The 27,919-nt window shown below is 51.9% G+C and overlaps 4 protein-coding genes across 16 annotated transcripts in view; 1 reads left to right on the top strand and 3 right to left on the bottom strand.

Moving 5' to 3' along the window:
• NHEJ1 (non-homologous end joining factor 1) overlaps positions 1–6,716 on the bottom strand; it is an 81,875-nt gene extending 75,159 nt beyond the window's left edge. Inside the window, exons 1-3 of one of the 5 annotated variants that reach the window (XM_058704425.1) lie at positions 6,413–6,716; positions 3,308–3,484; positions 2,680–2,892 (exon numbers count right to left, since the gene is read on the bottom strand). In XM_058704425.1, the coding sequence (XP_058560408.1) occupies positions 2,680–2,892; positions 3,308–3,484 (390 nt within the window). In that variant the 5' untranslated portion in view covers positions 6,413–6,716. Of the gene's footprint in view, positions 1–2,679; positions 2,893–3,307; positions 3,485–5,802; positions 5,986–6,049; positions 6,249–6,412 lie in introns of those variants that run through there. The other 4 variants (XM_058704434.1, XM_058704454.1, XM_058704443.1 and 1 more) reach the window with 4 other exon arrangements.
• Positions 6,717–7,220: 504 nt separating this feature from the next.
• SLC23A3 (solute carrier family 23 member 3) lies at positions 7,221–14,680 on the bottom strand. 5 transcript variants are annotated; one of them, XM_058704374.1, is made up of 12 exons: positions 13,618–14,194; positions 13,288–13,445; positions 13,027–13,124; positions 12,742–12,815; positions 12,354–12,535; positions 11,921–12,044; positions 11,650–11,764; positions 10,434–10,687; positions 9,756–9,861; positions 9,285–9,449; positions 8,192–8,287; positions 7,221–8,099 (listed from the first exon to the last, which is right to left on the bottom strand). In XM_058704374.1, exons 1-12 carry the CDS (start codon positions 13,795–13,797, stop codon positions 7,810–7,812), a joined length of 1,842 nt encoding a protein of 613 aa, XP_058560357.1. In that variant the 5' UTR covers positions 13,798–14,194; the 3' UTR covers positions 7,221–7,809. The 5 variants fall into 5 exon arrangements, with proteins under 5 accessions (XP_058560357.1, XP_058560387.1, XP_058560371.1 ...); XM_058704404.1 differs by lacking the exon at positions 10,434–10,687 and having other exon boundaries at positions 11,650–11,695; positions 11,921–12,013; positions 13,618–14,680; XM_058704388.1 differs by lacking the exon at positions 12,742–12,815 and having other exon boundaries at positions 12,350–12,398; positions 13,618–14,193.
• Positions 14,681–15,810: 1,130 nt separating this feature from the next.
• CNPPD1 (cyclin Pas1/PHO80 domain containing 1) lies at positions 15,811–21,809 on the bottom strand. 4 transcript variants are annotated; one of them, XM_058704332.1, is made up of 9 exons: positions 21,791–21,809; positions 20,370–20,457; positions 19,783–19,891; positions 18,884–18,965; positions 18,597–18,717; positions 18,383–18,511; positions 17,727–17,788; positions 17,270–17,387; positions 15,811–17,043 (listed from the first exon to the last, which is right to left on the bottom strand). In XM_058704332.1, exons 1-9 carry the CDS (start codon positions 21,799–21,801, stop codon positions 16,498–16,500), a joined length of 1,266 nt encoding a protein of 421 aa, XP_058560315.1. In that variant the 5' UTR covers positions 21,802–21,809; the 3' UTR covers positions 15,811–16,497. The 4 variants fall into 4 exon arrangements, with proteins under 4 accessions (XP_058560315.1, XP_058560323.1, XP_058560337.1 ...); XM_058704340.1 differs by lacking the exon at positions 21,791–21,809 and adding an exon at positions 21,388–21,780; XM_058704354.1 differs by lacking the exon at positions 21,791–21,809 and adding an exon at positions 21,427–21,780.
• A 96-nt stretch (positions 21,810–21,905) lies between these two features.
• RETREG2 (reticulophagy regulator family member 2) lies at positions 21,906–27,741 on the top strand. 2 transcript variants are annotated; one of them, XM_058704361.1, is made up of 9 exons: positions 21,906–22,305; positions 22,586–22,692; positions 23,685–23,715; positions 24,067–24,202; positions 24,611–24,695; positions 25,030–25,173; positions 25,330–25,421; positions 25,584–25,719; positions 25,975–27,741. In XM_058704361.1, the coding sequence occupies exons 1-9, from the start codon at positions 22,022–22,024 to the stop codon at positions 26,598–26,600; spliced, it is 1,641 nt and encodes a 546-aa protein (XP_058560344.1). In that variant the 5' UTR covers positions 21,906–22,021; the 3' UTR covers positions 26,601–27,741. The 2 variants fall into 2 exon arrangements, with proteins under 2 accessions (XP_058560344.1, XP_058560341.1); XM_058704358.1 differs by having other exon boundaries at positions 21,907–22,305; positions 25,330–25,424.
• Positions 27,742–27,919: the final 178 nt, after the last annotated feature.

Genomic DNA, 27,919 nt, shown 5'->3' with positions numbered 1-27,919 from the left:
ATAGCTTTAAGAATTCACAAGATGGCATCCGTAGTTGCTTTAAAGAAGGAAAAGGAGCGACTAGAAAAAGGAGTAGAAAGACCTATTTTTTCACACTAGACCTTTAAATGCTATTTGAAATGTTTGTCTTTTGCATGAATTACTCATTGAAAAAAAATGAAATAAAAACTATCACAACAATGAGTAACAAACAAAAATTATGACTGTGTGACCTCACAGACACACACACGAGCCTGAAATAGTATCCGCCTACACCCTTGACAGTGTCCACTGGCTCTAACTTTTTCCCTGTAAAGCCTCCTCAGGCTCAGGGGTTTCCCTGGGATGGCATGCTTCTTCTTTTTTTAATAATAAATATATCATTTTACCTTAAAGCACTATTGTTCACCAACTGATCCATACTCACGTCTCCCTGTGGCCAGTCAGGACTGATTCCACTCCAAACACTAATGCTTCTTTCCTTATTGCAGCTGCCCAATTAGAGAAATTTGCCTACAACAGCTAGTTTTCCCTTCACATAGTATTTTCCATTCTAATATCATTATGTAAGTGCTCTTTATTCTTTCAGGGAGAAAAAACAAAAAACAAAAACATTTGAGCCCACCAGCCTCCTAGGAGACCTGCCTCCGAAATCTCACTCTTCTGAATTTCTAGGGCTGTGTGATGCAAAATGAGACTAGCTATAGCTGGCGCTTCCCAAAGGCAGCCTTAATGTTTTGGTCCCGGAACAGGCATTATCAAGGGAACAGTGCCCCCTGGTGTTACTTAGAAAAAGTTAACAGGGTTTTGAACAAAAGAGCGACGTCTAAAGAAAGATGGAAATTTTCATCAAAAATTTCAATTAAAAACAACAGATATCAATGACTGCTACCTGCTAAGCACTGCTTATGGACCTTAGAAAGTCTGAGATGAGAGGCGCCTGAGTGGCTCAGTCAGTTAAGCGAGTGACTTCAGATCAGGTCATGATCTCACAGTTCATGAGTTCGAGCCCGTCGTCAGGCTCTGGGCTGACAGCTCGGAGCCTGGAACCTGCTTCAGATTCTGTGTCTCCCCCTCTCTCTGCCCCTCCCCCGACTCGCACTCTGTCTCTCTCTCTCAAAAATAAATAAACATTAAAAAATTTTTAAGAAAGTCTGAGGTGAATGAGAAGTAGTTCTCCGCAGCACCCAAGCCCAGCTTTACTGGATTCTAGATCAATGGGGCGCCTGGGTGGCTCACACAGTTAAGCATCTGACTTTGGCTCACGTCATGATCTACTTGCGGTTTGTGAGTTGGAGCTCTGTCTTGGGCTCTGTGCTGTGAGCTCAGAGCCTGGAGCCTGCTTCAGATTCTGTGTCTCCATCTCTCTCCCCTCCCCTGATCACGTTCTATCTCTCTCTCTCTCTCTCTCAAAAATAAATAAACATTAAAAAAAAATTTTTTTTAAACACATGAGAGAAGAGCTTCTCAAAAAGCACTTTGTCACATCCACTCTGTTGATGCCAAAGCATCACATCATCTCCGGAAAACTAAAGAGGGGCTATAGGAAATGATGCCCACTTGTCTTCAGGTCCTTCTGCTGATAAACCTACACCCTGAGACCTCCCTTAGAAGACGCAAGCCTCTAATGCTACTGACTGAAACAAGCCGTTTATATAAAAGGGTAGAAGGGACCAGTGGCAGTAATTCCTGCAAACAAGTTTAGTGTTTACTCTCAAGCTAATTCCTAATAAAAGCTCTTAGGGCCTAGAAAGCTACAAGTGAGCAAAGAACATTACCTTCCTAGTAGCTGAAAATGGGCTCTTGAATCAGACCTACCTGGGAGTAAAATTCCAGCTCATTCATTTATAAGCTGGATGACTCGGGACTGCCTTCGATCTCAGCTTCCTACTCTGAAAACAGGGATAAGAATACTTACCTTGCAGGGCAGCGGTGAGGATTAAGTGACAAGAAGGGTTCAGAAAGGTACATGACACTACATACTCTGCCCTGTTGCCAAGCTGATCTTGATAAATTACAAATTGGATCATGTTAAACCCCTGCTTAAAGTTTTTCAGTGTATCCCTGTTGCATTTAGGATAAAATCCAAACTCATTAGAATCCTTCAAAATCTGGTCACTGCCCACCTCATTTCCCACAACTCCCGGCAGTCATGAAGTTCCCCCACTTGCCCACACTTCTATATCTCCCTGTTTCTCAAAATACACTCTGGCCTAGAATGACCTCCTGATCTTCTCCCAATTACTTCCTGCTCACCTTCAAAATCAGCTCAGAAACTATCTTTCCAAAAAAGGTTTTTCGGACCTTTGATCATCCTGAGCTTACCTCAGTCAGAGAATTTACCATACTTTATCCCATTTTCTGTCTGTCTTCTCACTAGATTATGTACTCCAGGAATAGGCTATATTGTGTTAGATCTAGACACCCAACTATGGGCTCTTTAGCCCATAGTAAACACCTAATAAATGTTGAATAAATAAAGCAATGAATAAAGACATACAATAAAGCAGGTAAACCCAAACTCTGCAAGTAAAGGATACACCAGTCAAGAATCCATTTTGCCTTCTGTCTAGTCAAGGAAAGTTTTCCAACTGGACAAGAATTTCAAATGGAGTCCACAAAAAAAATAAAAGCACCTAAAGATTCATTTCAAAGCAGCTGGCATTCCCCTTCCCCACCCCATATCTGAATTGCACTCACCAGGGAAGGGTTAGCTAGGATGCAGTGGAAATTCCAATAAAAGGGGAGACCAGAGAGCTCACTCTGCACCCGTAGTATCATTGCCTCGTCCACATGATCACAGGAAAAGGTAGCTTTGCCAGGGCAAGCAGTGTCCTTCAACAATGGCCGAAGCAGATCATCCAAATGACAGAGAAAAGCTGCAGGGGGGGCAGTCAGGCGCTTGTTCAGCTCCTAAAAAGACAGCAGGGGTCGTACAGAGTGAGACTACTAAAAGGAAACTGACTCCCCACTCCGTAACAGCAAAGGAAAGCTCATTAACATGAAGACAGTGGGCATGAGAAGAAGGGAGGGAAAAAAGACACAGGAACAGGAAAGAAGAAAACAAAAAGAGAGAGCAACTGGCCTCCTTCACGATCGTGCGTGTACTGCGTGCCGTGCAGAAACTAACACACGTACAACCAAATGGAAAGATCCCAGGGCTTTGGGTAGAAGTGCAGGACACTCATTGGAACTGTCTCAACCTGACCCGACCTCCCTTGGCAACCTACAGGCCAGTACGCTGGTTGGTGTGAATGTACCCTGACCTCCACTGAGACAGAAATCATACCCACGACCGCCCCACCGCAGGACTTCTTGTCACACTTACCTTGGCTCTCTGGCTGACCACACTAGCATCCACCTGTTCATGCCACACCTGTTGCAGATCTGAAACCAGCAAGGCATAGCCCTGCTTGGTGATATAAGCCTTGACCAAGAGGGAGTTCTCGGCGAGTGGCAGCCACGCCCATGGCTGCATCAACAGACCTTGCTCCAGTTCCTCCATCTGCGGTAAAGTCTTAATTTAGGAAAGTGCCCCGGGGTACTGCAGGCCTGGGGGTGGGGGCACCACTCAAAAGCTCTATATCAAATAAGCCTTGTGAAAGACTCCTCCCTCATAAGACAGACGGCACGGACTTAAATCCTCCCCCTCCCCCCCCCCACACAACCCCCCCACTCCCATCCCCTGCCCCACATGTAACCAGCTGGACAACCTTACTACCTCCTGGCCACTACAAATCTATTTAGAATTTTTTTTTAATTAAGTTCCTAAAGGGCATAAAATATCTTTCTTCCATAGTGTTCAAGCCTTGGCATATTGGTATGAGTATTTCTGCTTGCTAACAATATAACTTAATGTGGAAACCTGAACCATTCTTGTTACATCTTTTTTCTTTTTTTAATGTTTATTTATTTTTGAGAGAGACAGAGACAGAGCTTGAGCAGGGGAGGGGCAGAGAGGGAGAGAGACACAGAATCCGAAGCAGGCTCCAGGCTCCGAGCTGTCAGCACAGAGCCCGACTCGGGGCTTGAACTCACGGACCGTGAGATCGTGACCTGAGCCGAAGTCGGACGCCCAACCGACTGAGCCACCTGGGCGCCCCTCTTGTTGCATCTTTATCACATTCCTAATAAAAACATCAATGCTACCCTGTCCCAGAACTTCTAGAAGAGAAGTAATTCTTGTCTTATAAAACATCATAAGTCGTAAGTGTCATGAGCAGGAAGTTCAAATTATTTGATCATTATCTAGAAATAAAACTCTAGAAACTCTCAGAATTTCAAATATATATTTATATTCTCTAAATACATATATACATACATATAAACATATACATATACATACATACACATTTATATACACATACAAACATTCCTCAACACAGGGATTCTTAATCTAGCGTCTGTGCTTGTGAATCCTCTGAAATTATATGCATAATCTATGCAAACATGCGTATAGCCATTTGGGAGGAAGAAGTCCACAGCTACGTCAAATTCTCAAAGGGATCAATGACACACATATACAGACCTAATAAACTCTTTTGTTTGTCCAGAAGCAAACAAAAAAGCCCCAAATCCCATTTCGAGAAGAATGTGGGTGACTAAGAAGTCATAAACACAAGGCACAGCATTTCACAGAGGTAGAGACAATTCATTAATTTCCATTTCACTCATCCCCCCAGATCCCCAACCCAAGGCACTGTCATGCCCTGCTGTATATCCTGGAACTCCTGGAAACCAACTTTTCTAGTTCAACAACTAAATTTGTAGTCTTAACTTAGTAGATGTTCTGTAACTATGGTTACTTTACAGGAAGTCTGGTCATTTTTCCTGTGGGTAAAAAAAAAAAAAAAAAAAAGTGATACAATTTCCTTCATTATTTCAGTCTATAAATACAAAGTGAAGTGAGGAAGTCGTCTTAGAATATAAAGGAAATAATGAAATTCCTTGGATTTCATTAACATGATTAACATGGCTCTATTCCTCCTGTCATTTCCATCACAGTCTAAGCCATTATTCTTACAACCATAACCTCGCTTTTGAAGTGGGGTCTTGTAACAAAACTTAATTTGTACAGTCAATAGTTAGGTGAAAAGTAAATATATTTTGTGATTTTTATTTGCAGCAGCCTTGTGTTTGGAGGATGGGACTGCAGTCACTTCCCATCTGCCGCTCCCACAGGGAGGAGATCTTGGAATGATTAAGCTAGCCCTCACTAGACCAGAGTTCCACATTGCCAAAGGTCACAAAGTCAAGTGAACAAGTGAAGTCACCAAGCCCTTCAGTGCACCCTCTAAGAGTGCCAAAATTGGGTTGATTCTCCTTGCCTAACACTTCAGAAAGCCTGGAAGCTCAAAACCCTCAAACTGTATAGTTGTTTTCTGTCTTGTTTGGGGGTGGGAGAGGAGTCTAAAATGCGCTCAGGGTATGGGGCACACGGGTGGCTCAGTTGGTTAAAGCCACAGACTTCGCTCAGGTCAGGATCTCACAGTTCATAGGTTCCAGCCCCATACTGGGGTCTACGCTGAGAGCTCAGCTCAGAGCCTGAGCCTGCTTCGGATTTTCTGTCTCCCTCTCTCTCTGCCCCTCCCCTGCTCGCGCTCTGTCACTTTCTCCCTCTCTCTCAAAAATAAATAAACATTTTTTTAAATTAAAAAAAAAAAAACGTGCTCAGGATCAAGAGGCCCCATAGGAAGGTCTGAGACATTCAGCACCAGACCTGGGATTGGCAATGCTCCCACCACGCGCGTCCTATGGAGTTCAAGGCCTCTGAATCTTATCTTTCCCCACCTCCCCCCCACCCCCTTCAAAGCCCTCTTTAACCTTCATGTTAACAAGATTCATCCATTTATTATTCTTGAATGACGCTTAGGAGCGCCGACAGTCAGGTGCGGTAGGTAGTCTGAGAACCCGGGTCCGCACCGAGTCCCGCCCCTCGGCCCAGCCTCTCTCTCCGCGCAGCTCCCCCGCCATCCTGCAGAGGGCAGCAAGGCCCCAGCCACCGTCCGGGTTGGGCCACGCCCCGTCCCTCCGTGGGGACCAACCCTGGCTTCCTTTACCACAGCCCCACCCCAGGAGTCGCCTGACGTAGTTTCCATCCGCCCTCGCCGCAAGGGACTTCGCCGTCTGCCTCTCCACTTTGACAGCTGTGGCTGCACCGAGGCGCGGCTCGGGACCCCTCGGGGGTAACAAAACCGACCACCGGCCGCTTTGCAGCTCCGAGGAGCCCGCCAACCAGTAGCCACACAAACCCGCCTCGCCACCGGAAGGCGGGCTGCGCACGCGCTGCGCACGCGCCCCGCCCACCCACGGAGGCCTGCCGCAGCACTCGGGCCGCGCGCGGCTCCCGGCACGCCGGCGGGATCCCGGGGGAACCCTCGCCGCCTGGCTGCGGCTGAGGCCTCGGCCCTGATTCGAACCCGACACCACCTACCGTGAGCGGCCGCGAGAGCTCCCACCGTCCTCTCTGCAGACCGCGCAAACCGAAAGGCCTAGAGTAGAGGCCTTTCGGGACCTAGGGGCGGGGCCGAGGCCCGACGTGGGCGGGGCATCTGGGTCCTCGCGGCAGAAGAAAGCGAGCTGGGGGGCCGCCGCTCGGGGAGAGCGGGAAAAGGGCCGCTGGACCCGCTGCTGGGAAAGTGGAGTAGTAGTGGCGCCCCTCGGAATCGCGCTGGCCGAGTAGGAAGAGTGGCAGATGAGGTGCGGGAGAGGGGTCCCAGGATTTGGACCCTTCAATAAACTCAGGTCACTTCCCTCCCCTACTTTTCCAGCCCCCCCCTTTTTTGTTTTAATAAAATGAGGAAATTGAACTTCACTAATTTCTCTGATCCTCACCAGCACTCAAGTTGTTTCAGAGATGATTCTTCCATGCATAAATCCCATGGTCTGACCTCATCCTTTACCTCTCCTGTCTCATTTCTCCTTCCATTTTTACCCCCATACTTCTGCTCCATCACCACGGAGAAACTTGAAATCCCTCAACTCATCTTGTACTTTGTACAGTTTACGGTTTTGCTTCAGCTGCATGCCTGAGCCTGACATATTCTCCCCATCCGCTTTCCACAACCAGAGTCTTCTCGTCAAGGCCAGCCTCAGTGCTGCATCTTCCATAAGGCCTTTGCCACGATCCACAATCAGAATTAACTGTTTCTTCTCTTTTGCTCCCATAGCATTGTTTTAATCTTTAATACAGTCTGCCTTCTGGCTTGGATTTTAATTAATAATTACATAGGTCTTTTTTTTTTTTAATGTTTATTTATTTAGAGAGAGCACACAAGCAGGGGGAGAGGCAGAGAGAGAGAATCCCAAGCAGGCTCCACGCTCAGCACGGAGCCCTACACGGTGCCTGAGCCAAAGTCAAGAGTTGGACACTTATCCGACTGAGCCACCCAGGTGCCCCTACATAAGGCTTTTTAAATGGTAGGTACCTTAAGAAGGCAGGGGCCCTGTGTTCTCCATATCTGTAGTTCCAAGACCTTGCACATGGGAGGCCCTCAATAAATATTTGTTAAGTGAATGCTGGGGTTCGACTATAGATAGTTCACATACAAAATCTCATTCATTCATTCCTGGTCCACTAAACCATGGCCCCTGCCGGGAACAGTTAGGCCTAATTAAGAGAAGGAAAGGCAACACACCTATTGGGAAGTGAGACCTTTAGGTGGGTCCATTTCTCTCTCTCTCTCTCTCTCACACACACACACACACACACACACACACACACACACACACACCTTCTTCCTAGGAGAAATTAGAGCCTGGGAGCTGACTCTCACAGCAAGCTGGGAGATAGGGCTAAACTAACCAGGACAGGGGTAGGAGTCCTGGTAATCACTGGGACCTAAGTTCTCTGCTAGACTCAGGACACTGCTCCCCAAAGCCAAGCAACAAGTCTGCTGTCTCTCCTGGCTCACAGGCCCCTCCTTCCTCATTCCTAGGGTCTTCAGGCAGAGGGCAGAGGCAACGGAGGGGCTGGGGGATACAGGGAGACCAATTTTGGGTGGGGAAAGGAAGTTGGTACTCTTTAGCAGCCTTCTCCCTGGATTTCTGAGGCACCCGAGCCTCTTGGGTAGAGAAAGGAGATGGCAGCCCTTGACCTAGGCCTCGCTCAAGCCTTGTGCCTGCAAAAGAAAGGTTGGTCAGGCTATTGCCCCACCCAGGGAGTGATAACATCCGGGCTGCTCCCCAGTGCTGGGGCTTGGCCTCAGCTTACCAGGAATGGTGTTCTCTAAGAGGAAACCCAAGAGTCCTGCCAGGAAGATGGGCTCTGTGAGCAGCGAGCGCAGTAATACATCCAAGGGGCTCCAGCCTACAGAAAGTTGGGGCCAGGCAGGAGGGGAACTCTGATCCTATGCAAGGCCAATGGGTCATACTTCTAGACCTAAATCTAAGTCTTGGGCTAAGGACAGATCTTTTCCCATCTCCCCCACCTTTTACCCCTACTCTCTAGTTCCCCCACCCAGGCCCTTCGCACAAGGTCCCTGCCTATCATCCTGTCTTCTGAGCATCCACATGCCCTCTGAATATGCTTTGGTAGTTCCAGGCTCTGGAAAGCTTGGTATTAAAAGTCCCAACCTTACTTCCCACTTCTTATATTCTATGCTGTACCCTGGTTGTCTCAACCTCGGTACTACTGACATTTTGGGCCAGATAATTCTTTGATGGAGGGGGGCTGTCCTGTGCATTGTAGGATATTTAGCATCATCCCTCTATCCACTAAATGCCAATAACAATCCCCTCTTCCGCTTGTAATGGCCAAAAATATCTCTGGATAGTGTCAAATATTCCCTGTGGGGCAAAATCATCCTCAATTGAGTACCACTGCTAGTTGCTAAGCTCCACTAACTAATGTATTTGCTACTCCTCAGACATACCCTATGACCCTATTTCTATGTCCTTGTTTATGACGGTTCCCCCGCCAGAAATGACCTTCCTCCCACTAAATATGTTCAAATGTTACGACCCTTTAAACCAGCTCAGTGTTAACTTTTTCTGTAAAACTTACTTGGATCATCTTAAGCAGAAACCATTTCTCACTGCCAAGCACCCCAGCCAGCTCCTTATCTAAGCCTTTCCCTGTTACGTTCCTACACATGTCATCTCTTTTGTTAGACCGTAACATCTGGAGGCCCCTTTATATCCGAAGGGGCTAGCCTGGTGCTCAATAAATATTTGCTAAACGAATGGGTGAACTATTTACACCAAATCACAGAAAAGGGTGTGGGACCTGGAGTCTAGAGAGCCTCCAGCCTCCAGCCCTTGCTTTCCCAGTACTGTCCAACTCCTCTTCCCATCCCCACCCCCACCTGTGCTCAGCACAGGGGCTTCCTGAAGCCATCTCGGAAGCAGCAGGGCCATGAAGACGGAGAAGCCAACAATGAAGACGTTCCGCCCAGAGTCAATGTCAGCCAGGTGGAAGCTGGAGAATCCAGTAGACAGAACCACGGCCTGGGTCACCCCAAGCACCCCACCTGTCTCGTAGGGAAGTAATCAAAGGGGTTGGGAAGGGCTGGCAAGGAGAGAGTATTGCAGGGTGGGGCAGGTTGTGATGGAGAGAGACAACCAAAGGCTCATTTTCCCATTATGTCGGAAGCCCAGTCAAGAGGCCAAGATGTTGGGCTGAGAAAATGAGGGCAGCTGACCCACAGCTGACACCCCGTAGGTCAGGGGTGCTGTTCAGAAAGAGAGGGGGCCAGCCACAAGCAACCAGTTGGCCATCCTGGGGTGGGGGTGGGGGGTACTGGTTCAATGCCAGTCCTGCTGATACATCCACTCACCAAGTACAGGCAGCGGGATGGTGGTGAGGAGTTGGGCCAGCCTTGGGGAGAGCCCAAGCCCCACGCAGAGCAGTCCCACCAGATGGGCCACTCGCCGAGATCCAGCCTATGCGAAGCAGAGATGCTAGAAAACACAGCCACCTCCTTGATCGCCTCTTCAAGAGTTTTGCCTGGCTGGCCCCTTCTCATCATTTGGATCTCAACTCAAATGTGATCCTTCCGAGAAGCACTCTACTTAAAGGACACTCCTTTTCTCAACCACTATCCCCCTACTACCCTGCTTCATTTTCTTTTTCTTTTTTTTTAAGAGTTTATTTTCAATTTTTACCTGCTTTGTTTTCTTGATAGCACTTAACACTCTGTACCTATCTTACTTTTTTTTTTTTTTTTAATTGTCTGCCTCTCCCTCTCTGAAGTGCCCAAGAGAGCAAGGACTTTGTGTGACTTGATCTCACCAGATGCCCCAGCAAGGGTACCGTGTCGGAGGTATGGGAGTTTAGTAGTGACTTAGTGTCTTCCTCACGGTCCTAGCCGTTACCACTTCTAGGCACCTCCCTAAATGAGATCATTGAGGTGGCGTGCCTGGCGGAATGCTGGACACAGATGGCAACCAGTCAGCGTGAGTTCCCTTCCCTCTCATGTACTTCCACTCCCCTGCCCCCACCCCTGTCCACATACCTGGATAAGACTCACTGTGCCCACGTTGGGGAAGCTGGATGCAGTGCCCAGAGGGCTCCCCAACAGCCCGGCCAGCACACTGCCCAGACCCTCCAGGCTCAGCCCTCGATTGCAGGCATGTGGAGGTGGGGAAGGCAATTGCAGGAGCCGGCCACACAGGGCATAGCAGCCCAGGGAGCTGGTGGAGGCTGCCAAAGCCATGGAGATGCCTGCAGCCACAGCCCTGGGTGTCAGCAAGGGCCAGTCCCACTCACCTGGGGAGGGAGAAAAAGCCACCTTGGGGTCAGACTCAAGTCTGGAGCATCCCCCTGCTTCCAAAGGCCTACGCCACAAGAATCCTTGAGACCCCATTGTCTTTGAAGACAATGTCTTCTGACAGAACCAACAAACTCAGGATAAGGACTCATCCCTTTATCATGGTCTACAAGGCTTCATCTTCCACCACACTCTGCCCTACTCTCTTTACTCCAGATAACACTGGCCTTGTTTCAGGCCCTTGTCCTTGCTTTGTTGCTGGCTACCACAGGGCCTTTGCACATACTGCTCTCCCCACCTAGAATGCTCTTCTCCCTTGCCTTCACCTTGTTAGCACCTCCTCACCTCTCACATCTCAGCTCAAAGATCACTTTCTCAAGAACAGTTTTCCTGATCTCTCTGGTAAAGTCAGATTCTCCGTTATAAGCTGTCATTACACAATGCATCTCCCCATTGTTACACTTACCACATGTAATTTTCAATTTACTTGGGTGACTGTTTAATTAGTATCTGCATTCCCTAGCAGATGTAACCTTCCTGAGTACAGGTACTGCGTCTGTCATATTTAACACCACGTCCCCTATCACATGCCCAGCACATAATCAGCACTCAACAGACTTCTATTAAGTTGACGAATGAACAACTTTTGTACACAATGCCTCAAAAGCAAACTTCATATGTAGGGCCACCAACTCCAATGCTTGTGAGGGTAGGTAGCATAAGTGTGTAAATCAGATGAGGATTATTAACAGGGAGTGATGGGCTTGCAGATGTCTCTTAACACTAAATAAAACTCCTGTGGTGAGGGGCTGGTATTGCCCTTCGGACTGGCAATTTCTCCCCCCTGGGTGTTTTGAGAAAGCACCGGATTTAACTCAGAAATGAAATTCGCTAAATCTTGAGTTCAAAGAAATAGACCTTTGATTTGAGTAAGAGGCTGAAGGATGAAGAGCAGACCTACCTGGGTGAGGCAGCCAAATCCATGGTGCCTTGGGGGAGGCAGACAGCTCCGGGGGGATGACGCTCAGCCCCAGAAGGGCAGAGATGATCCACACACAGGCCACTGGTATCAGCACCTGAGGGGCGAGATTGAGACCGGAAAGAACCTCTCCCCCAGAACCTTCCGAGCCAGCCTTCGAGGGGTAGACAGAAACCAAAAAGGTAGCGGGCCAATCAAGCATTCCATGCCAGCCCTTCTCACCTCAACTCACCCTTCCCAGACCCCAACATACCGAGAGGAGCCGGAAGACAGGAATGTGAGTGTGAGGCGAGGAGGCTGAAGCTGGCCTCCAGGGGCACCGAGGTAACTGGCAGGAGCCCAGGTGCTGAGAACAGATCACCATGACCAGGATAAGCCTAGGGGAGAGAAAGAGCTTTAGGAGCAAAAGGAAGCAGGCATCCTGAGGGGGGTAAGGGAGGTAGAGGAGGGGCAGAATTCCCTAACAGGGATCCCAGAGAAGGAGGAGGACACCTTGGAGGGGCAGCAGGGCACGGTGTAAAAGCCAGGGAGACCACATGAACCCAGCAAAAGTCCTGGATTCCAAATCCACAAAGCATTGTCCCTGCTCAGATGGGTGCCGAATCGGGTAGGGCCAGCTGCTCTGCCCTCCCCCAGTCCCGCACAGCCCACTGGTCACCACCCCATGCCCCTCAGGACTTACGTACAGCAAGGCCAGTCCCCAGTGAGTAGAGCAGAAAAGGGACACCTCCCTGTGGGCAGAGAACCCTGCCACCACCAGGCTGGGGGCCAGCACCAGGGGCCCACAGTGGGAGAACAAATGGCCGGGACTCCCCAACAGCCCCAGCGTGCCCTGCAGCACCCCGGATACCACCACAGCCCCGGACACCTGGAGAAGCCGAGAAAAAGACAAAGAGGATGCATTCTGCTCCATCAAGTTGACCTCAGTCTGGACTTCTCAACTAATCCCAGGGGGTGGGTCTCTGTCCCAACTCCCTCCCCCAGATCATCTCAGGCCCCAGCAAATGGAAACAGGAAACTCCTCCATCCTGGCACCACCTTCAGCCCTCCTGCTAGCCATCCCCAGGCACTCACCTCTCGGAGAGAAGTGTTCCGGAGCGCCAGGCCATGGCAGCCAGGCCCCCCACACAGGCGCAGCACAAAGGAGGCTGGGGAAAGTTGGGGGCGTGGAGAGGAGAGAGGTAAGTGGGACAGAGCCCCATTGTTCTACAGTCCTTGCTGGTCCGGGGCACAACTCCAAGACCCCATAGCCTAGCAGTTCCCACCACTGCCCACTCTCAATCCTGTGCCCACCCAGGTCTGGAGGCTCAGACTGGCACTCCACTCCACCCTCACCCTGTGCCCTTGCTATGTGCTCACAGTTTCCAGGTGTCCGGATGGCCAGAGGTAGCTTCTGGCTGGTCAGCACCAGAGCAGGGACAAGGAACTCTAAGGACGGAGCCTGGACAAGAGGCAGCCTGTAGGAATAGCAGCCCTGGCTACTAGAGACAAGTGGCAGCCAAAAGGACTCCTCAGGCCACTCCTACACACACACACACACACACACACACACACACACACACACACACACACACACGCTTGCAAGAACCCGCCCCATTCTCTCCAGGGAGTTCCCCTCACCTGCTGCCTATCCAAATTTGCAGGGTGGTAGACACACCACACGAAAAGAGGCTGGAGGCCAGGAGTTGGGCAGGGGAATATGAGAGCTCTCCTTGGGGCAGATTTTGAAGCAGGAGCAAGTGGGAGACACAGAGCAGAGAAGCCAGCACCAAGATATGCTGCAGGAGAAGAAATGGGAAGGAGAGTCTTCAGAAACAGGTGGAAATGCCTATTTCCTGAGGGTTTCTCATGCCACGCCTACTCTCCCCTCCCCCGCCCCGCACCGACCCCCCCCCCCCCCCCGCCATCACCCCTTCAGCTAGGACTAACTCCTACACCTCTGCCTCCTACCTGCAGAGCCAGAAGACAGCTGAGGCCCCAGGGAGGAGGCCCACACTGAGAGGCCCAAGGGTGAGAGGAGGGATTTTGGACAGCAGGCTGCGGTGGGAGTGGTGGTGGCGGCAGTGTGGCCAGGGCATCCTGGGGGCCCATAGACTGGAGTTGGACGGGATGGGGGTGTGATCGGCTCATGCTGACTGCCTTTCTTCTTGTCTTGGCTGCCCTGGGCCAGAGTTAAGTAGAGAGAGTAAGAGGTCGGAGTTTGGAGGAAGTTAGCTGCCTGGAGTGGGGAGGGGGTGGAGGCATCAGTGAAGCGGAGCGAAGGGATGAGGGATTTGGGGCAGGACAGGCCCTTTCACCTTTGCCCAGCTCTTGTGCAAATTCCATCACCCATTAACTGGGGAGCCACGTTCTGGACCCCTCCCCCGCAAGAAACTCCCATGTAGATCCCCTGTTTCATGCTTTGGAAAGTAGGATAGGAGAGGTGGGGAGGAGACTTAAAAAATATCCTGGGGAGGTTTTAGTGTTCCCTCCTCACCACCAGCATTTGAAACGATCATGGTTACACCAGTTCTCAACCCTTTCAGGGTCAAGCCCCCAGGACTACCTGGGAAGGAAATGCATGGGTAATGTCCCTACATCATGCATGGCAAAAGTGACCACAACTCTATATAATTTTCTCACTGTAACAACAGAAAGGAGAAATAAAGGTAAGTGATAATAAAAAGTATTTTGTGGGGCGCCTGGGTGGCTCAGTCGGCTGAGTGTCCGACTTCGGCTCAGGTCATGATCTCGTGGTTCGTGAGTTTGAGCCCCGCGTCGGGCTCTGGTGCTGAGAGCTCGGAGCCTGGAGCCTGCTTCAGATTCTGTGTCCCCCTTTCTCTCTGTCCCACCCCTGCTTGTGCTCTGTCTCTATCTTTCAAAAATGAATAAACATAGGGGCGCCTGGGTGGCTCAGTCGGTTAAGCGTCCGACTTGGGCTCAGGTCATGATCTCACGGTCTGTGAGTTCGAGCCCCGCCGTCGGGCTCTGTGCTGACAGCTCAGAGCCTGGAGCCTATTTCCGATTCTGTGTCTCCCTCTCTCTCTGACCCTCCCCTGTTCATGCTCTGTCCCTCTCTGTCTCACAAATAAATAAACGTTAAAAAAAAAATTTTTTTTAATGAACAAACATATAAATAAATAAATAAATAAATAAATAAATAAATAAAGTATTTCATATGTGAAACTTGGGCCCAACTAAAGGAGAAGACAATGTCATCCCCTGCCTACCCCATATAGAGAATAACCATGGATGTGGTAACTACAACATCAACGGATACTAGTGCTTTCCTGGCGACTCATGTATCACAAGCAGTGTTGCCATTGGTGACCTGATGTTCCAAAGTAGTGAACAAGTTCTTGGCCAAGTGCAGAACAAAGCAAAGTCCAGTTTTAATTTACACGTAGGTACATTCCTGACAAACTTTGAGTCTTTTCCAAAATGTAGAAAAACGATTTCGTGTTTACATGTTAAAAATAGTTCTATGCTCAGATAAACAGGCTTTTCGTATACATGATGTCCAGCAGGGCATTCGAAAGTTATCTTGGGAACTCTTCATAAGGGAGGGGTCTCAAGCATTCCAGGATGCCTAGCATCTGGACCACACCAGCTAAATGCCAGTATCATCCCTTCAATTTTTTGCTGCAATCAAAAAATGCCCCATAAGTTTCCAGACTGCCCCCTAGGGGACAGTACTACGTGTGTTGTGGATCCTCTTAAGGAGTCCCACCCAAATACTCTCAGTCCAGGTGCCAGAACAGTTCACTTTCTTCCAGTGATAACCCAGCTTTAGACTTAACACCAACTACCACCATGTGTCAGACCAGACTGGAAGTCAGGACACTCGCCCTGGCTTCTCGGGATCCACAAGGATGGAGCTCACCCAGAACTTGTGACAGGGCCAACCTCAGGCATGATAGAGTCACCATCTGTGACCCAGAGCACCCAAGTCAAAGCAGTGCTACAGGCCCCTGAGTGCTGGGAGCAGGGATGAGTGTAAGTTTGAGATGGAATCCTGTAACCATCAAACAACAGGGAAGTTCTAAAATGGGGCTCAGAGCAAATGAGTTGCAAGATGATGGGCTCAGGAAGTAGAAAAGCTTAGAATCTAGATATGGGGAGGAAATTCTTCAAGGGCTGCCGCGGAAGAAAGAATCCCAGCCATGCAACTGAAACTGTTTATTGAAACCTCAGTTCTACAAAAGCGTGAAAAACCCAAATACAAAGCAGTGGCCAGAGAGGCCTGTGAAGAGAACACCCAGGAGAAGAACTGGAAGAGAGGGAAGCCCAGGAGCAGGGTACTAAGAAGAGGTTGGAAAGGGCAGGGCTGAAGGCGGAAGCAGTCCCTGGCTCCTTTAGGCTATACCCAAGGGATGGGGTGTGGAGAGGGTTTCCCACCTGACCCCGCCTTCCCTCGGCAGATCCCACCTTGGCCCTATCAGTCCCTCGCTCTCCTGCTTCAGGGACATCACTCAGGCCCCCAATCAACATTTCCTCCCTCCCTCACCCCATTTTTCCCCTTCCATCATAGGGAACTCAAAAGCAAAAGTCTAGAACCCAGGGAGGTGGAGAGACAGGGGCTTCTCCTCTGTCTGGCTGTGATGTGGCCCTGGTCACCAAGCTGGAGCTTTCCCTGGTACCATCGCTGCTCTGGCCAAGCAGCCAGCCACTGAGGTCTAGGAGAGTGAGTGACCTTCAGTCCTTCTACCCCACAACCCCTTAAGCTCCATTACCTAGGAGGACGGGGACCAGCCAAGGACCCAGAGAGGTAGAGAGGATCTAAATCAAGCTTTCCCCCTCTAGGTTCTCAGGGATTCCCAAATCCTCTTAATGCATTTGTTGAATGCCTGCCTAGCCTGGGAAAATGAAAGACTTGAGACGGGCTAGCTCCATGACACTGAAAAGGGAACACTGCTGGGGCGGGGGGAGCAGGGGGGGCATTGGACTCCAGAGCCAGGGTGGAGCCAGGCCACGGGAGTGGTACCCAGGGCTGGGAGACCCAGTGGAGACAGTATGGTTGGAGTGATGGCAGGCGTGGCAGCTTGGGGAGTCTCTCTGGAGCTTCTGGCAAAGGGGACAGTTATGGAAAAGAGTGGGAGGGGCAGGAGGGTCTGGGGGAGGCAATGGTGGAGGAGTCAGTGAAGCCAGAAGACTGCCCCAGAGTGAACGCAGCCCTGTGTCACCATCCAGGCAGCTGGAGATGTTAACAGGACATGGCAGGCACTGTGGCACGGGAGAAGGTATGCAGGGTTCCAAGAGGCACCTGGAGGCCAGTCCAAGGTCTGGGGGGCCAGGCGAGGGGCTGCAGGGCAGCCCCAAGGACTGGTGAATTACAGCCAGTGACGTCACAGCCAAGGCCACACTGCTCACATATGCCATAGCTAACAGGCAAGACAGCTGCGGGAGCGAAGATAAGAAAAGTCAGTGCCCAAATACCCTTCCCCCAAAACCTGCTTCTGACTGCCTTCAACACATCCATCCCTTGTCTGGAAACTTGTGCTCAAGTCAGAGCTCTCTGTCGCCATCTACTCTCAAACCCCATTTCCTGAGACTTTCAGCATTTGCTCACCCCACCTTACACACCAGCCCAGTTAAGGCCCCTATCTTTCCCAACCCTCCTCACCTTTGCCAGCCGCTGGCAGAGGGAGCCCAGGGCCAACTGCCAGGCCGGCTGCTCCAGCAGCACACACAGGTCTGTGTAGGTGTACCAGCCCCGCCGCCGTCCCTGCTGCTCAGCCACACTGTTGGAAGGGGAGAGAGACAGAGGTCACCTTCCTGCTGCTGGCCCAGTGGCACCCTCACTCCCCTGGGGACCCACACTGGGGAACCTGTTATACACACAGGTTCCTAAACTACCTGTTGGTCCAGAAACGGAGAGCGAGCCCAAGATCTGTGTTTTAAATAAGGTTCTACCACCCTTCCAAAGAAGATTACAAAGAGGGCAGATAGGTTTAGGAACAATTACCTTGGGAGATTCACCTTGTTGTCTCCTCCCTCCCCCCAGTTACACCCTAACCCTAACGGTTTAGATCTAAGCCCCCAAATTCCGTAAGCCCCTCTTCCCAACTCCTAGAACCTACCAGCTCTCCAGCCAGCTCAGCACCTCAAAGATCTCCCGAGGGTCAGTGTAAAGACGCCAATCCTATGGGTAAGAAGAGAAGGGCACCAGGCCAAGTTCAGATAGGAGCCACAGCCATTTAATAACCAACCAAGACCACGGCAGCAGCTACAACCGCCACTACGGCAGACACTTTTCTTGGCACTTACTACGTGCCAGATACTGTTCCAGGAGCTTTTATATATTAACTCATTTGATACCACATTATCTGGTTTCACATTATACCCTCAGTTAAGGGCAAAGAAAGAAAATAATCCTAAGAACGATCCACACTCATAGGGAGCTCACAGTCATGAGGCAGAGAAACTCTGGAAGCAAATAATCAGAACCCAGTGAGATAAGCTCTGACTCAGAGTGTAACATGTTGGGCTTGAAGGAATTAGGGAATGGTGTGGGGCCGGGGGGGGGGGGGTGGTTCCATTTCTGGCCTCACCATGCCAGGAACCTCCAAAGGCTGTGGTTGGTCCAGAAAGGCTGGGAAGGGAAGACACTAATAAGGAAAGACACAAGGAGAAGAGGCAAAAAGAAACTACAGAACGCTGACTGAGAAAAGCAAAGGATGAAGGGAACATGACAAGCGGTCAAAGAAACAAAGTGAGAAATAGAACAGCTACTCACCATGGCATTCAGGAAGCCCCTCTCCAGGGCATTGAGAGTGGGCACGGCCACACCCCCTGCAGCTCCCCATTCATCATTGAAGACCTCCTCCTCCTCCCCTTCATCATAGAGGTACTTACTGGCCACCATCTGCAGGGCAGCCAGAGGTGGTATCAGAAGCGCTCACACCCGGCTCCTGGGTCACCAGGACCCAGAAGGGGAGGGGGCGTCTTACCATGGAGATCAGGAACAAGTCAGAGGACGACACGTGCTGTAGGTAGTCTGGGTTTCGATGGCGGAGCCGTTCAATGTACACCAGAGCAAGCATCATAGCACACGGGGAGATGCACGCCTCCCTGGGGGGCAGGAAGGATCAGTAATTAACCCCAAGGGTCTTTCAGCACTTATAACTCTTATGATGCTCATCCCTGTGTCTTTATACCTTCTCTTTAGAGACAACCATTTTCCCCTTTCTCTAGGGCCCAAATACTACCGCCCTGTCCCCCTCAATTCCAAGCTCACCGGGACACATGAGCTACGTATTTCTTCTGGAGCCGGCGAATAGGGCTGGGGGCTGCCTTCTGGAGCAGTTCCACAGCAATGTCTGCAGAAGGCAAAGGGAAGGCAGAGTAAGCAAACAACTCCTCCCTTGCCACCACCACCCCCAACTCCCCCATGCACCCCCATCCCCAGTGCTATCAGCAGAAGACCCAGATCTGTATTATCTGAAGCCTTGGGGACAGAACCACAGTAACAAAATGTATCAAATTCTCCCACGTTGAGACAAAAAAACCCATTCTACATTTGGATTTCAGCTCCTTCCAACAGGAAGGCTTATTTCCCTGTCACCCGAAATTATCTAGATTTGTCTTTCACCTTGCTCATTTGAGAAAATAAACGTGCCTTGTGAATTTGGGATATATATGATGTGTTTCTCGTATACAAATCAACAGTGGGGGCGCCTGGGTGGCTCAGTTAAGCATCCAGACTCTTGAGTTTAGCTCAGGCTCATGATCTTACAGTTAGTGAGGTGGAGCCCCCTGTCAGGTTCTGAGCTGACAGCGAGGAGCCTGCTTGGAATTTTCTTCTCTCTCTCTCTCTCTCTCTCTCTCTCTCTCTCTCTCTCTCTCTCTCTCTCTCTGTCGCTGTCTTACTCCTCGGCCCACACACACGCACTCTAACACACCCTCTCAAAATAAATAACTTAAAAAAAAAAAGAGTGGCACAGATCTGTAAGATAGCAATGTTTTTTTACTCACTCAGGCTACAAAAATGTGGAATGGAAACCCAGTCCTTACACCAGACGTCGATAAGTTAGCTATGAAAAGACGGTGTAGCTCATGGGGTACACCGAGTTATTTTGGTGACTGCTGACAACCCCATTTTCATGCTTCTTACTTGCCCAGGTACAAAACACTAACCTGCCACGGGGCTGGAGAGTTCCTCCAAGCTGCAGTCAGCTTCCCAGTCCCAGCCATAGTAGAGTCTCCTTCGGATCCGGGCGCTGAGCTTCTGGTGTCCAGGGAGGAACTGAAATGGCAGGTGGTGGAGGGTGAAAGGCAGGGAAGGCTACGAAGGAGATCCTGGCTCCAGGCTGGGAGTGGGGTGCGGGGCGGCAGGTTCACCTCACTGCTGGTGGGACCCATGCCCCACCCAGCCCCGTTCTCTAGATTATTTGCCAATGGTAGTTTATCTACACTGAGCGTGGGGGTGGGGGTGGGGGTGGGGGTGGGGGGAGGAGGAATCCTCCACCACTGACTACTCCCCAGCAGAGGTTCTAGGAGAAGGTCCCCGGCGGCCACCCCTACCTCCAGTCCCCTACCCCGCGACTCTCCCTCAGGGCCCAAGGAGCCGGGGCCTCGAGTAGTCAAAGATCGAGTGGCTGCCGCCCGGCTTCCGCACCAAGCCGTCAGGCGAGTTCGCGGCGCCGCCCGGGCCGCGAGAGGAGCGCCGGGGATCCCGAGCTCAAGCACAGGAAGGCCAGGGAGGGGGCGGGCCGCGCTCTCACCGAGAAGTCCTGGAAGCCCGTGAGGGAGAAGGTGCCTTCTTCGTCCAGCAGGAGCCCGGCCAAGTCCATCGCGCCGCCACCTGCCGCCCTGAGAAAGTGGAAGGGAACGAATGGTAAGGGAGCCGCGGAGCCCTCGCCTGAGCGCCGTCCTCCCCCGCGCGGACGGCCGCCTTCGCCAGCGCAGCCCCCTGTCCTCGCGCCGGCGGCAGCAGGCGGGGCCGGGTTGGCGGGCGCCTCTTCCTGTTCCGCCCCGGGCGGGGCTCGGGGCTCCGGGCTCCGCGATCCGGGCTCCGGGTGTGGGCCTCGGAGGCCAGGGCGCTCACCTCACCCAGTGGAGAGGAGACCCGGCTGCGAAGCGCGTGTTGTGCCTCTGTCCCGCGTTTAGTAGCCGCAGGGGTGTCGCCGGCGAGTCAGCGCGCGGCACTTCCTGCCGCCCGAGGGGCCCAGCCGCCAGCCCCAACAGCCACGGAGGAGCCAAACTCGCAATCCTGGTCGCCCTGAGCCCGGGCGAGTCCCAGAACTAAGCCCCAGCGTGCCCTTGTCTGGGTGGGTAATGGGGACAATTCCCCGGGGACCACGCCACACTGAAGATGAACGAGCCCGGTTCGTATCAATGTGGATGTTAATATGAGTAGAACAAAGATGCAGGACGAGTCGCTCCCAAATATGTTTTTAAAAGATACGCACATAGAACAATATACATGTATAAAATGCGTCGGAAAAAACGCAGAAGAAACAATAGTGGGTACACTGTGGAAACGTGGCAGGGAAACTTACTTTTTGCTGTATACCTTACTTTCGGTAGCTTGAACTCTAAACCTAATTACGTATTTTGTAGGGTCACTGCAGAAATTAAATGGTCACAAAGAAATACAAAGCGCCTAGTACGCTGTAAGCCTCAGTAAATGGAATTAATCCCCCCCCCCCAAGAGTCAACAGCTAAACAGGATTCTATTTTTAAACCCGCGACCCCAATCTCCCGTTTGAGCAAGGGAATGGAAAAAGCTCCGATACGTGCCGGCAGTAAAGTTTACGTTTGGGGAGGAAACAACTTTACTGAGTAAGTGAAGCTGTTTTCGAGTCAGTCGAGTCACGCGCTGGTGTTTGTTTATCCGCCGAGAGGAGGGAACTGGGAGGACCAGTAAGTCAAGGACTGACTAATGGGACAGCCGCCGCCCTTCCCGTGCTGAAGCAGATCCTACTCCGGACACTGGGCATTTGGCAGCCCACTTCCTGCCCCTTCGGCCCGCATCACACCGGGAAAACCGGGCCAGCACGGGTCTCCCTAGCCGCCCTGCCTACACAGGCAGAGGAAGACGGCTGGAGTGCGAAGACACGGATACACAGTCCTTCGGTCCCGTGGAGCCGGACAGCTCACAGTCACGACCCGAGATCACGACTCCAGCAACCACAATACGAACCTGCGCAGCATAGGAGCGCTGGCAGCCGCCTGTGCGCAGGCGCGGGCCGCCCTATCCCGGCGGTTAGGGTGCGTCACGTGACGGGCTCGTCTTTCCTCCGTCACGTGACGGCCCCTGGGCGGCCTCGGCTGCGCTCTCCGCGGCGTGCGCCCCCTTCCGCCTGACGCGCCCCCGGCGGCGGCCGCGCAGCCCTGGCTCCTCGCGGGCTCGGGCGGCGGCTGCGACGGGGCTATGGCGAGCGGCGGCGGCGGCGGTGGTAACACCGGCGCGGGTGGGGGTTCGGGGGCAGGCCTGAGCCTCGGCCTGGGCCTGGGTCTGAGCCTAGGCATGGGGGAGGCCACCGGCGAGGCGGAGGAGGAGGCGGCCACGGCCGAGGCGGTGGGACGCCTGGCCACGACGCTGTGGCTGCGGCTCCGCGGCTGGGAGGCAGTGCTGGCGGCAGCGCAGCGGCTGCTGGTGTGGGAGAAACCGCTGCACAGCCTGGTCACGGCGGCCGCACTCAACGGCCTCTTCTGGTAACGGCCACGGAGGAGGGGGCGGGGCCGGGCTGCGCGGGCGGGCGGGGGCGGGAGGGGCCGGGAGCACCTTTCCCGTTCCTGGGGTTGACACTTGCCTCGGGGGAGTGGCCCCCTTCCCCCGTCTGTTGTCGGTCGGGGTTGTCCCATACCTCTGTCTCGGGTCTCATGGTAGGCCTGGAGGTTCCAGTTCCCCCATCAGTGGGCGCTTTTCCGCCTTTCGCGATGGATGCGGGGGCCTCTCACCCACTCATCGCTGAGGTGCCTGTCTCTCCCTAAGGTTGCTCTCTTCGTCGTCCCTCCGGCCCTTCTTCCTACTCAGCGTCTCACTTTTGGCCTATTTTCTGCTGGATCTCTGGCAGCCTCGCTTCTTCCCTGACATCGCAGGTGAGTATTCATTCAGTAAGCCCCGTTGTGCACTTGCTTTGTGCCTGAGCCCGCTGGGTGGGTTGAATGGTGAGGGCAAATGTACAGCAGGCCCCCGGGTCCCAGGCACCACCTTAAAATTAGTGTTACTGTGAGCGTAGTAGTTAAGAGTGCAGACTCTACAGCCACATTGCCTGGGTTCCATTGCTTGCTCTGCCGTTTGCTGTGCGTGTGACCTTGTAAGAGCCACTCAATTTCTATTTCCCTCGGTTTTCTCTTCTATAAAACAAGAATGATAGAATTTAGTCGGTAAGCAACTGAAGGCTAAATGAATTAATACCTGTTCTGTGCTCGTGGTAGAGGTTCAGATAGCACAGGAATCATGGGAATATTAGGTTCTGTTTTTGTTGTTGTTATGCCTGTATTTACTGAATGGGTATTTTGGAGCAATTAGATGTCACCTGTGTGTGAGCTACTTGGGATGTAAACACAAATAAGGTATGTTTGAAAAGAGTGAAGTTTAGGGGCACCTGGGGGTCTCAGTCAGCTAAGTGTCTGACTCTTGATTTCTGCTCGGGTCATGATCCCGAGGGCAGTGAGATCGAGCCCCAAGTCAGGCTACGTGAGACTTTCTCTCTCTCCCTCTCTTTTGCTGCCCCTCCCCCATGCACGCATCTTGTGTGCTCTGTCTCTCAAAATAAATTAATTAATTAAAAAAAAAATTAAAGTGTGGGGTACCTGGCTGGCTCAGAGCATTCTTGATATCGGCATTGTAAGATCAAGCTTCAGGTTGAGTGTAGAGGTTACTTAGAAATAATAAAGAAATCTTTAAAAGAAAGTGATTAAAGAGGGAGACAGTTGTGTAAATAGAAACAATTATGACAATATAACTTTTCCTACCTTGGTGTCTGAAGGTGCTCTGGGAATGCAGAGGAGGGGCAACTGTTTCTGCCCTGGGAAGTGTCTCCCAGAGCCCTACCACTCAATAACTTGTTCCCCACCTCTCTCTATAGCATCATCCCCAGAGGAGCCCCACTCTGACAGGTGAGTGCAGGCCAGCTCTTGAAGACAAATGCCCAAACCCTGTTTTGCTTTGGTGCCAGTGTCCCCACAGTGCAGGGCGACACTGCAGGGTCTGCAGAGACCCCAGCATAGCAAATGGACTGGCAACAAGTTCGGTCCTGGGTTCCTATTTAGGTGTTTGGGTGCCTGATGCTTTGGGGGCAGAGGGTTGGGAACTCTGGGCTTTGCTTCCCAAGATGAGGACAGCCTCCTTTTGGGAGGTGGGGTTGTCCAGTTTTTTAGACTGAAGATCTCATTGGCATTCTCAGAGGGATTTGAGTGCCTAGGAAGCTGGTGTCTGAGGCCTCCAGGGGTCATGTCATGTCTCCCCAGTGAGGGTGCGGGGTCAGGCGCCCGGCCGCACCTGCTGAGTGTGCCCGAGTTGTGCAGATACCTGGCTGAGAGCTGGCTCACCTTCCAGATTCACCTGCAGGAGCTGCTGCAGTACAAGAGGCAGAATCCAGCTCAGGTAACCTCTTTCATGTCATATAACAGTTTCCCGCACTGTGGGGAAATAGAGGTAGGGGAATGGGGAGGAGTAACGTGAAATCCCTGGCTGGACACTGAAGGAAGAGGATTGGGTGCCTTTTTGAGGCAACACATGCAGCGAGTAGCCTGGTACAGGAGTAGTCTCATTTCAGAGAGTAAGTTTGTGATGTTTTGACACTGTTTCCTGTTAAGGGATGTCAGTCTGAGTTGTAGGCATTTGATGATGTCTATTGTAAGCTTACTGAATTGGTTGTCTTGGGCATTCTCTTGACTAGACTAGATCATTGCATCCCCAGAAGGCATACCCCTCCTTCCACCAGCTGAACAGCAATTTCTTGCCCAGATGAGTGGGGCATATACCTCTCAGACCCTGTTCTCTTCTCTGCAGTTCTGTGCTCGAGTTTGTTCTGGCTGTGCTGTACTGGCTGTGCTGGGACACTACGTTCCAGGGATTATGATTTCTTACATTGTCTGTGAGTAGACTTTAACCCCTGCCTTTCCCAAAGCTGGTTCCTTCTCTTTCCTTGGACTGGGTCAAAGGGACTGGCTAGCCCTAAGGGAGGATGGTGCACTCTCTCTTTTTTTTTTTTTTTTTTTTTTTGATGATCTGTTTATGGAGATCTCCAGGGGATGCTGGAGTGTTAGTGATGGTGGAAGAGTCATCTGGGCAGGAGAGTGGTAGATGTGGAGGGAGAAGGTTTGTCCACCCTCCAGAAAGCCTTCAGCAATTTCTGTTTAGGGACCAGTTGCATGAGGGCCCTCAGGAAATAGGCATAGGAAGCCCTGAGTGGACTCTCTAACCTCCAGTGCTGAGCATCCTGTTGTGGCCCCTGGTGGTTTATCATGAACTGATCCAGAGGATGTATACTCGCCTCGAGCCCCTGCTCATGCAGCTGGACTACAGCATGAAGGCAGAAGCTGATGCCTTGCATCACAAACACGACAAGAAGAGTAAGGGGCTCCCATGCCCAGGAGGGGGGTATGGGGGAAGGCATCGGTTTATGGCTCATGAAGTGCCCTGGAACTTAGATACTCTCTAGTCTCTTGACCACGTTTGTCCCCCACCACCGTCTCTGCTTGGTCACTGCCCTGCTGTTATTTCTCTAGAGCGGCAGGGGAAGAATGCACCCCCTGGAGGTGATGAGCCACTGGCGGAGACAGAGAGTGAAAGCGAAGCAGAACTGGCTGGCTTCTCCCCGGTGGTGAGGTCCAAGGGAGATGGGATGCCAAGTAGAGGCTGGAGGAGAATCTGCTTCAGAGCAGCTACTTCTCAAGAGGGTGGGAGGCAGTGGGCAGGGGTGCTTTTGAAAAATCGGTTCTCTTATTTTCTCATCTGTTCTGTTATCTGGGTTCTCCTGCAGGTGGATGTGAAGAAAACCGCATTGGCCTTGGCCATAACAGACTCAGAGCTGTCAGACGAGGAGGCTTCTATCTTGGAGAGTGGTGGCTTCTCTGTATCCCGGGCCACAACTCCACAGCTAACTGATGTCTCAGAGGGTATGAGAAGCTCTTTGTCCTCCCAGTCTTCCTGTTCCCTGTTGTGGATGCTGGCCATGTTCTCTATCACCCCCAGAAATGTTTTTTCTGGGAACTGATCCTGTAATTCGACTTCAAGCTCTGAAAGACCTTAACGCCTAAGGCCTGGTCCAGTATTCCATGTCCTGAGTTCTCATCCTTGAATTGACTGCCTGTTGTGAGAGTTCAGAACAGCAGGCCCATCCACCCATTCCTGATTCTTTGTTTTCTGCATAGATTTGGACCAGCAGAGCCTGCCAAGTGAGCCAGAGGAAGCCCTGAGCCGGGAGCTGGGGGAGGGAGAGGAGACGGAGCCAGTCCCTCCTGAAGACCTGCTGGGCCCTCCTCAGGCCCTCTCAAGGCAAGACCTGGACTCGGAAGAAGAGGAGGAAGATGTGGTAGCCAAGGAAACCTTGCTTCGGCTCTCGTCCCCTCTTCACTTTGTGAACACGCACTTCAATGGGGCAGGCTCTCCCACACATGGAGGGAAGCTCTCCCCTGGAGGACCAGCGGAGACACTGAGCCCGGAGGCAGTGAGTGGTGACCTCCCCACTCCACCGAACACCCTGTCACCCCTACTTTGCCTGGCCGAAAGTGACCCGGTCCCCTCCCCCTTAGTGCTCCCACCTCCTCCCCAGGACTTGCCCCAGCCCCTGTCTGTCCCTGAGGAAGAAGAGGCACTTACCACTGAGGACTTCGAATTGCTGGATCAGGGGGAGCTGGAACAGCTGAATGCTGAGCTGGGGTTGGGGCCAGAGACACCCTCAGAGCTCCCTGATGCTCCACCCCCTCCATCCCTAGGGCCCGACACCCTCTCTCTGGTACAGTCAGACCAAGAGGCTCAGGCCGTGGCAGAGCCATGAGCCACAGGGGAAGGAGTTGCAGGCACAGTAGGGTTTCCTGGCCAGGGACGTCACCGTTTCCTCTTTTCCCTACTCTAGGGAGGGGTCGTACATGGGGAAGCTGGCTGTCAGATGGTAGCCAGTCCACCCTCTGCCTGCCTGCCTGCCTGCCTGCCTGCCTGCTGTCCCAGGCCTGGAACAGTGCCCGTGCCTGGGATTGGTTTTAAGTTTGTAAATAATTTTACACTTGGGTTAGTGGATGTGAACAGGGCTAGGGAAGTCCTTCCCACAGCCTGCACTTGCCTCCCTGCCTCATCTCTACTCTCATTCCACTATGCCTCCAGCCCTGGTGGTCGTTCCCTTTCTTTTTCCTCCTATCCTCAGGGACCTGTGCTGCTCTGTCCTCGTGTCCCACTGGTTGTTTAGTTTGGGCACTTGACCATTTGTCTTTCCTGTCCCGTGTTCCTCTCTGCTTTTTATATCCTGCCTGTGTCCTGTCCTTAGCAGCTCCATCCCCGCTCTTTGCCGGCTCCTTCCCAGCAGGTGGTGGCTAAGCTTTAGGGAGGCTCCTGTCTGGGTGGTACAGACTAAACCTGGGGTGGTGGGTCAGGCCGGTGGTTATGCACTTAACGTCACTATAGCCCACATAACCTGCACCGCGCCCTTGCCCTAGATCATCCCAGCCTTTTGTGATGAGGGAGGAGAGCGGGAGTCCCACAGCATGTGCACCAGCACTGCATTAGTGAGCAGGAGCTCCGTCTTGTTGGGATGAAGGGTCCTCTTACTCTAGGAAGGAATAAAGCGACCGCTCTCTGGGCCGTGAATGGTCCTGGTGTGGTGGGACCCCCTACTAGGGTCAGGAAGTGGACAGTAACATCTGTGCAGGTGTTGAGTGGAAAAATAAAGTGTTGATTGGCTAGAACTGCTGCCTGCCTGCCTCGCTGTGAGCTGCCTCCCACACTGCTCTGCTCCTTCCTCACCCCTCACCCCTCACCCTTGTGCCCTCAGACTTGTTCCTGGCTATTTATTTACCTTGGTGCAAAACAAGGCCAGAAGCAAGGATTACCCCAACAGCCCTAACTTGCCCTTAGTCATCTTCCCTGACAGAGTGATCTGTACAGTGAGATTTAGCATGTGTGAATAAAGTGTACGCAGGAGGAAACTGCCTCGTCTTCCTAGTCAGTACAAATCGAGGACCAGAACGATCGTTTTCTGCCATGTTGCCTACAACCTCAGTGTCCCCACAAGTCCTGTCCTGTGCGCATATTCACAACTAGCTCACTCAACCGTGACTTGTTTATACTGGGGACCCAAACAAGACCTATACCCATATCAAAACT

Source organism: Neofelis nebulosa, chromosome 2 (assembly GCF_028018385.1).
Source record: "Neofelis nebulosa isolate mNeoNeb1 chromosome 2, mNeoNeb1.pri, whole genome shotgun sequence".
In the NCBI taxonomy this organism is placed as follows: Eukaryota; Metazoa; Chordata; class Mammalia; order Carnivora; family Felidae; genus Neofelis; species Neofelis nebulosa.
Note: the sequence above shows the minus strand (reverse complement) of the source record. Positions and strands in the feature narration are given on the sequence as shown.

What these genes read in the sequence shown, in the direction of transcription:
- SLC23A3 (XM_058704374.1), bottom strand. Translation starts at nt 13,797, where the DNA reads ATGAGCCGATCACACCCCCATCCCGTCCAACTCCAGTCTATGGGCCCC. An exon ending in CTGTCTTCCGGCTCCTCTCG is followed by an intron (nt 11,765 to 11,920) that starts GTATGTTGGGGT and finishes CTCGCCCCTCAG; the next exon opens with GTGCTGATACCAGTGGCCTG. An exon ending in CATCCCGCTGCCTGTACTTG is followed by an intron (nt 9,450 to 9,755) that starts GTGAGTGGATGT and finishes CCTACGAGACAG; the next exon opens with GTGGGGTGCTTGGGGTGACC.
- CNPPD1 (XM_058704332.1), bottom strand. An exon ending in ACTTGTTCCTGATCTCCATG is followed by an intron (nt 18,512 to 18,596) that starts GTAAGACGCCCC and finishes GCTGCCCTGCAG; the next exon opens with ATGGTGGCCAGTAAGTACCT. An exon ending in TCTGCCAGCGGCTGGCAAAG is followed by an intron (nt 17,044 to 17,269) that starts GTGAGGAGGGTT and finishes TCGCTCCCGCAG; the next exon opens with CTGTCTTGCCTGTTAGCTAT.
- RETREG2 (XM_058704358.1), top strand. Translation starts at nt 22,022, where the DNA reads ATGGCGAGCGGCGGCGGCGGCGGTGGTAACACCGGCGCGGGTGGGGGT. An exon ending in TCACAAACACGACAAGAAGA is followed by an intron (nt 25,174 to 25,329) that starts GTAAGGGGCTCC and finishes TTATTTCTCTAG; the next exon opens with AGCGGCAGGGGAAGAATGCA. An exon ending in TGGCTGGCTTCTCCCCGGTG is followed by an intron (nt 25,425 to 25,583) that starts GTGAGGTCCAAG and finishes GTTCTCCTGCAG; the next exon opens with GTGGATGTGAAGAAAACCGC.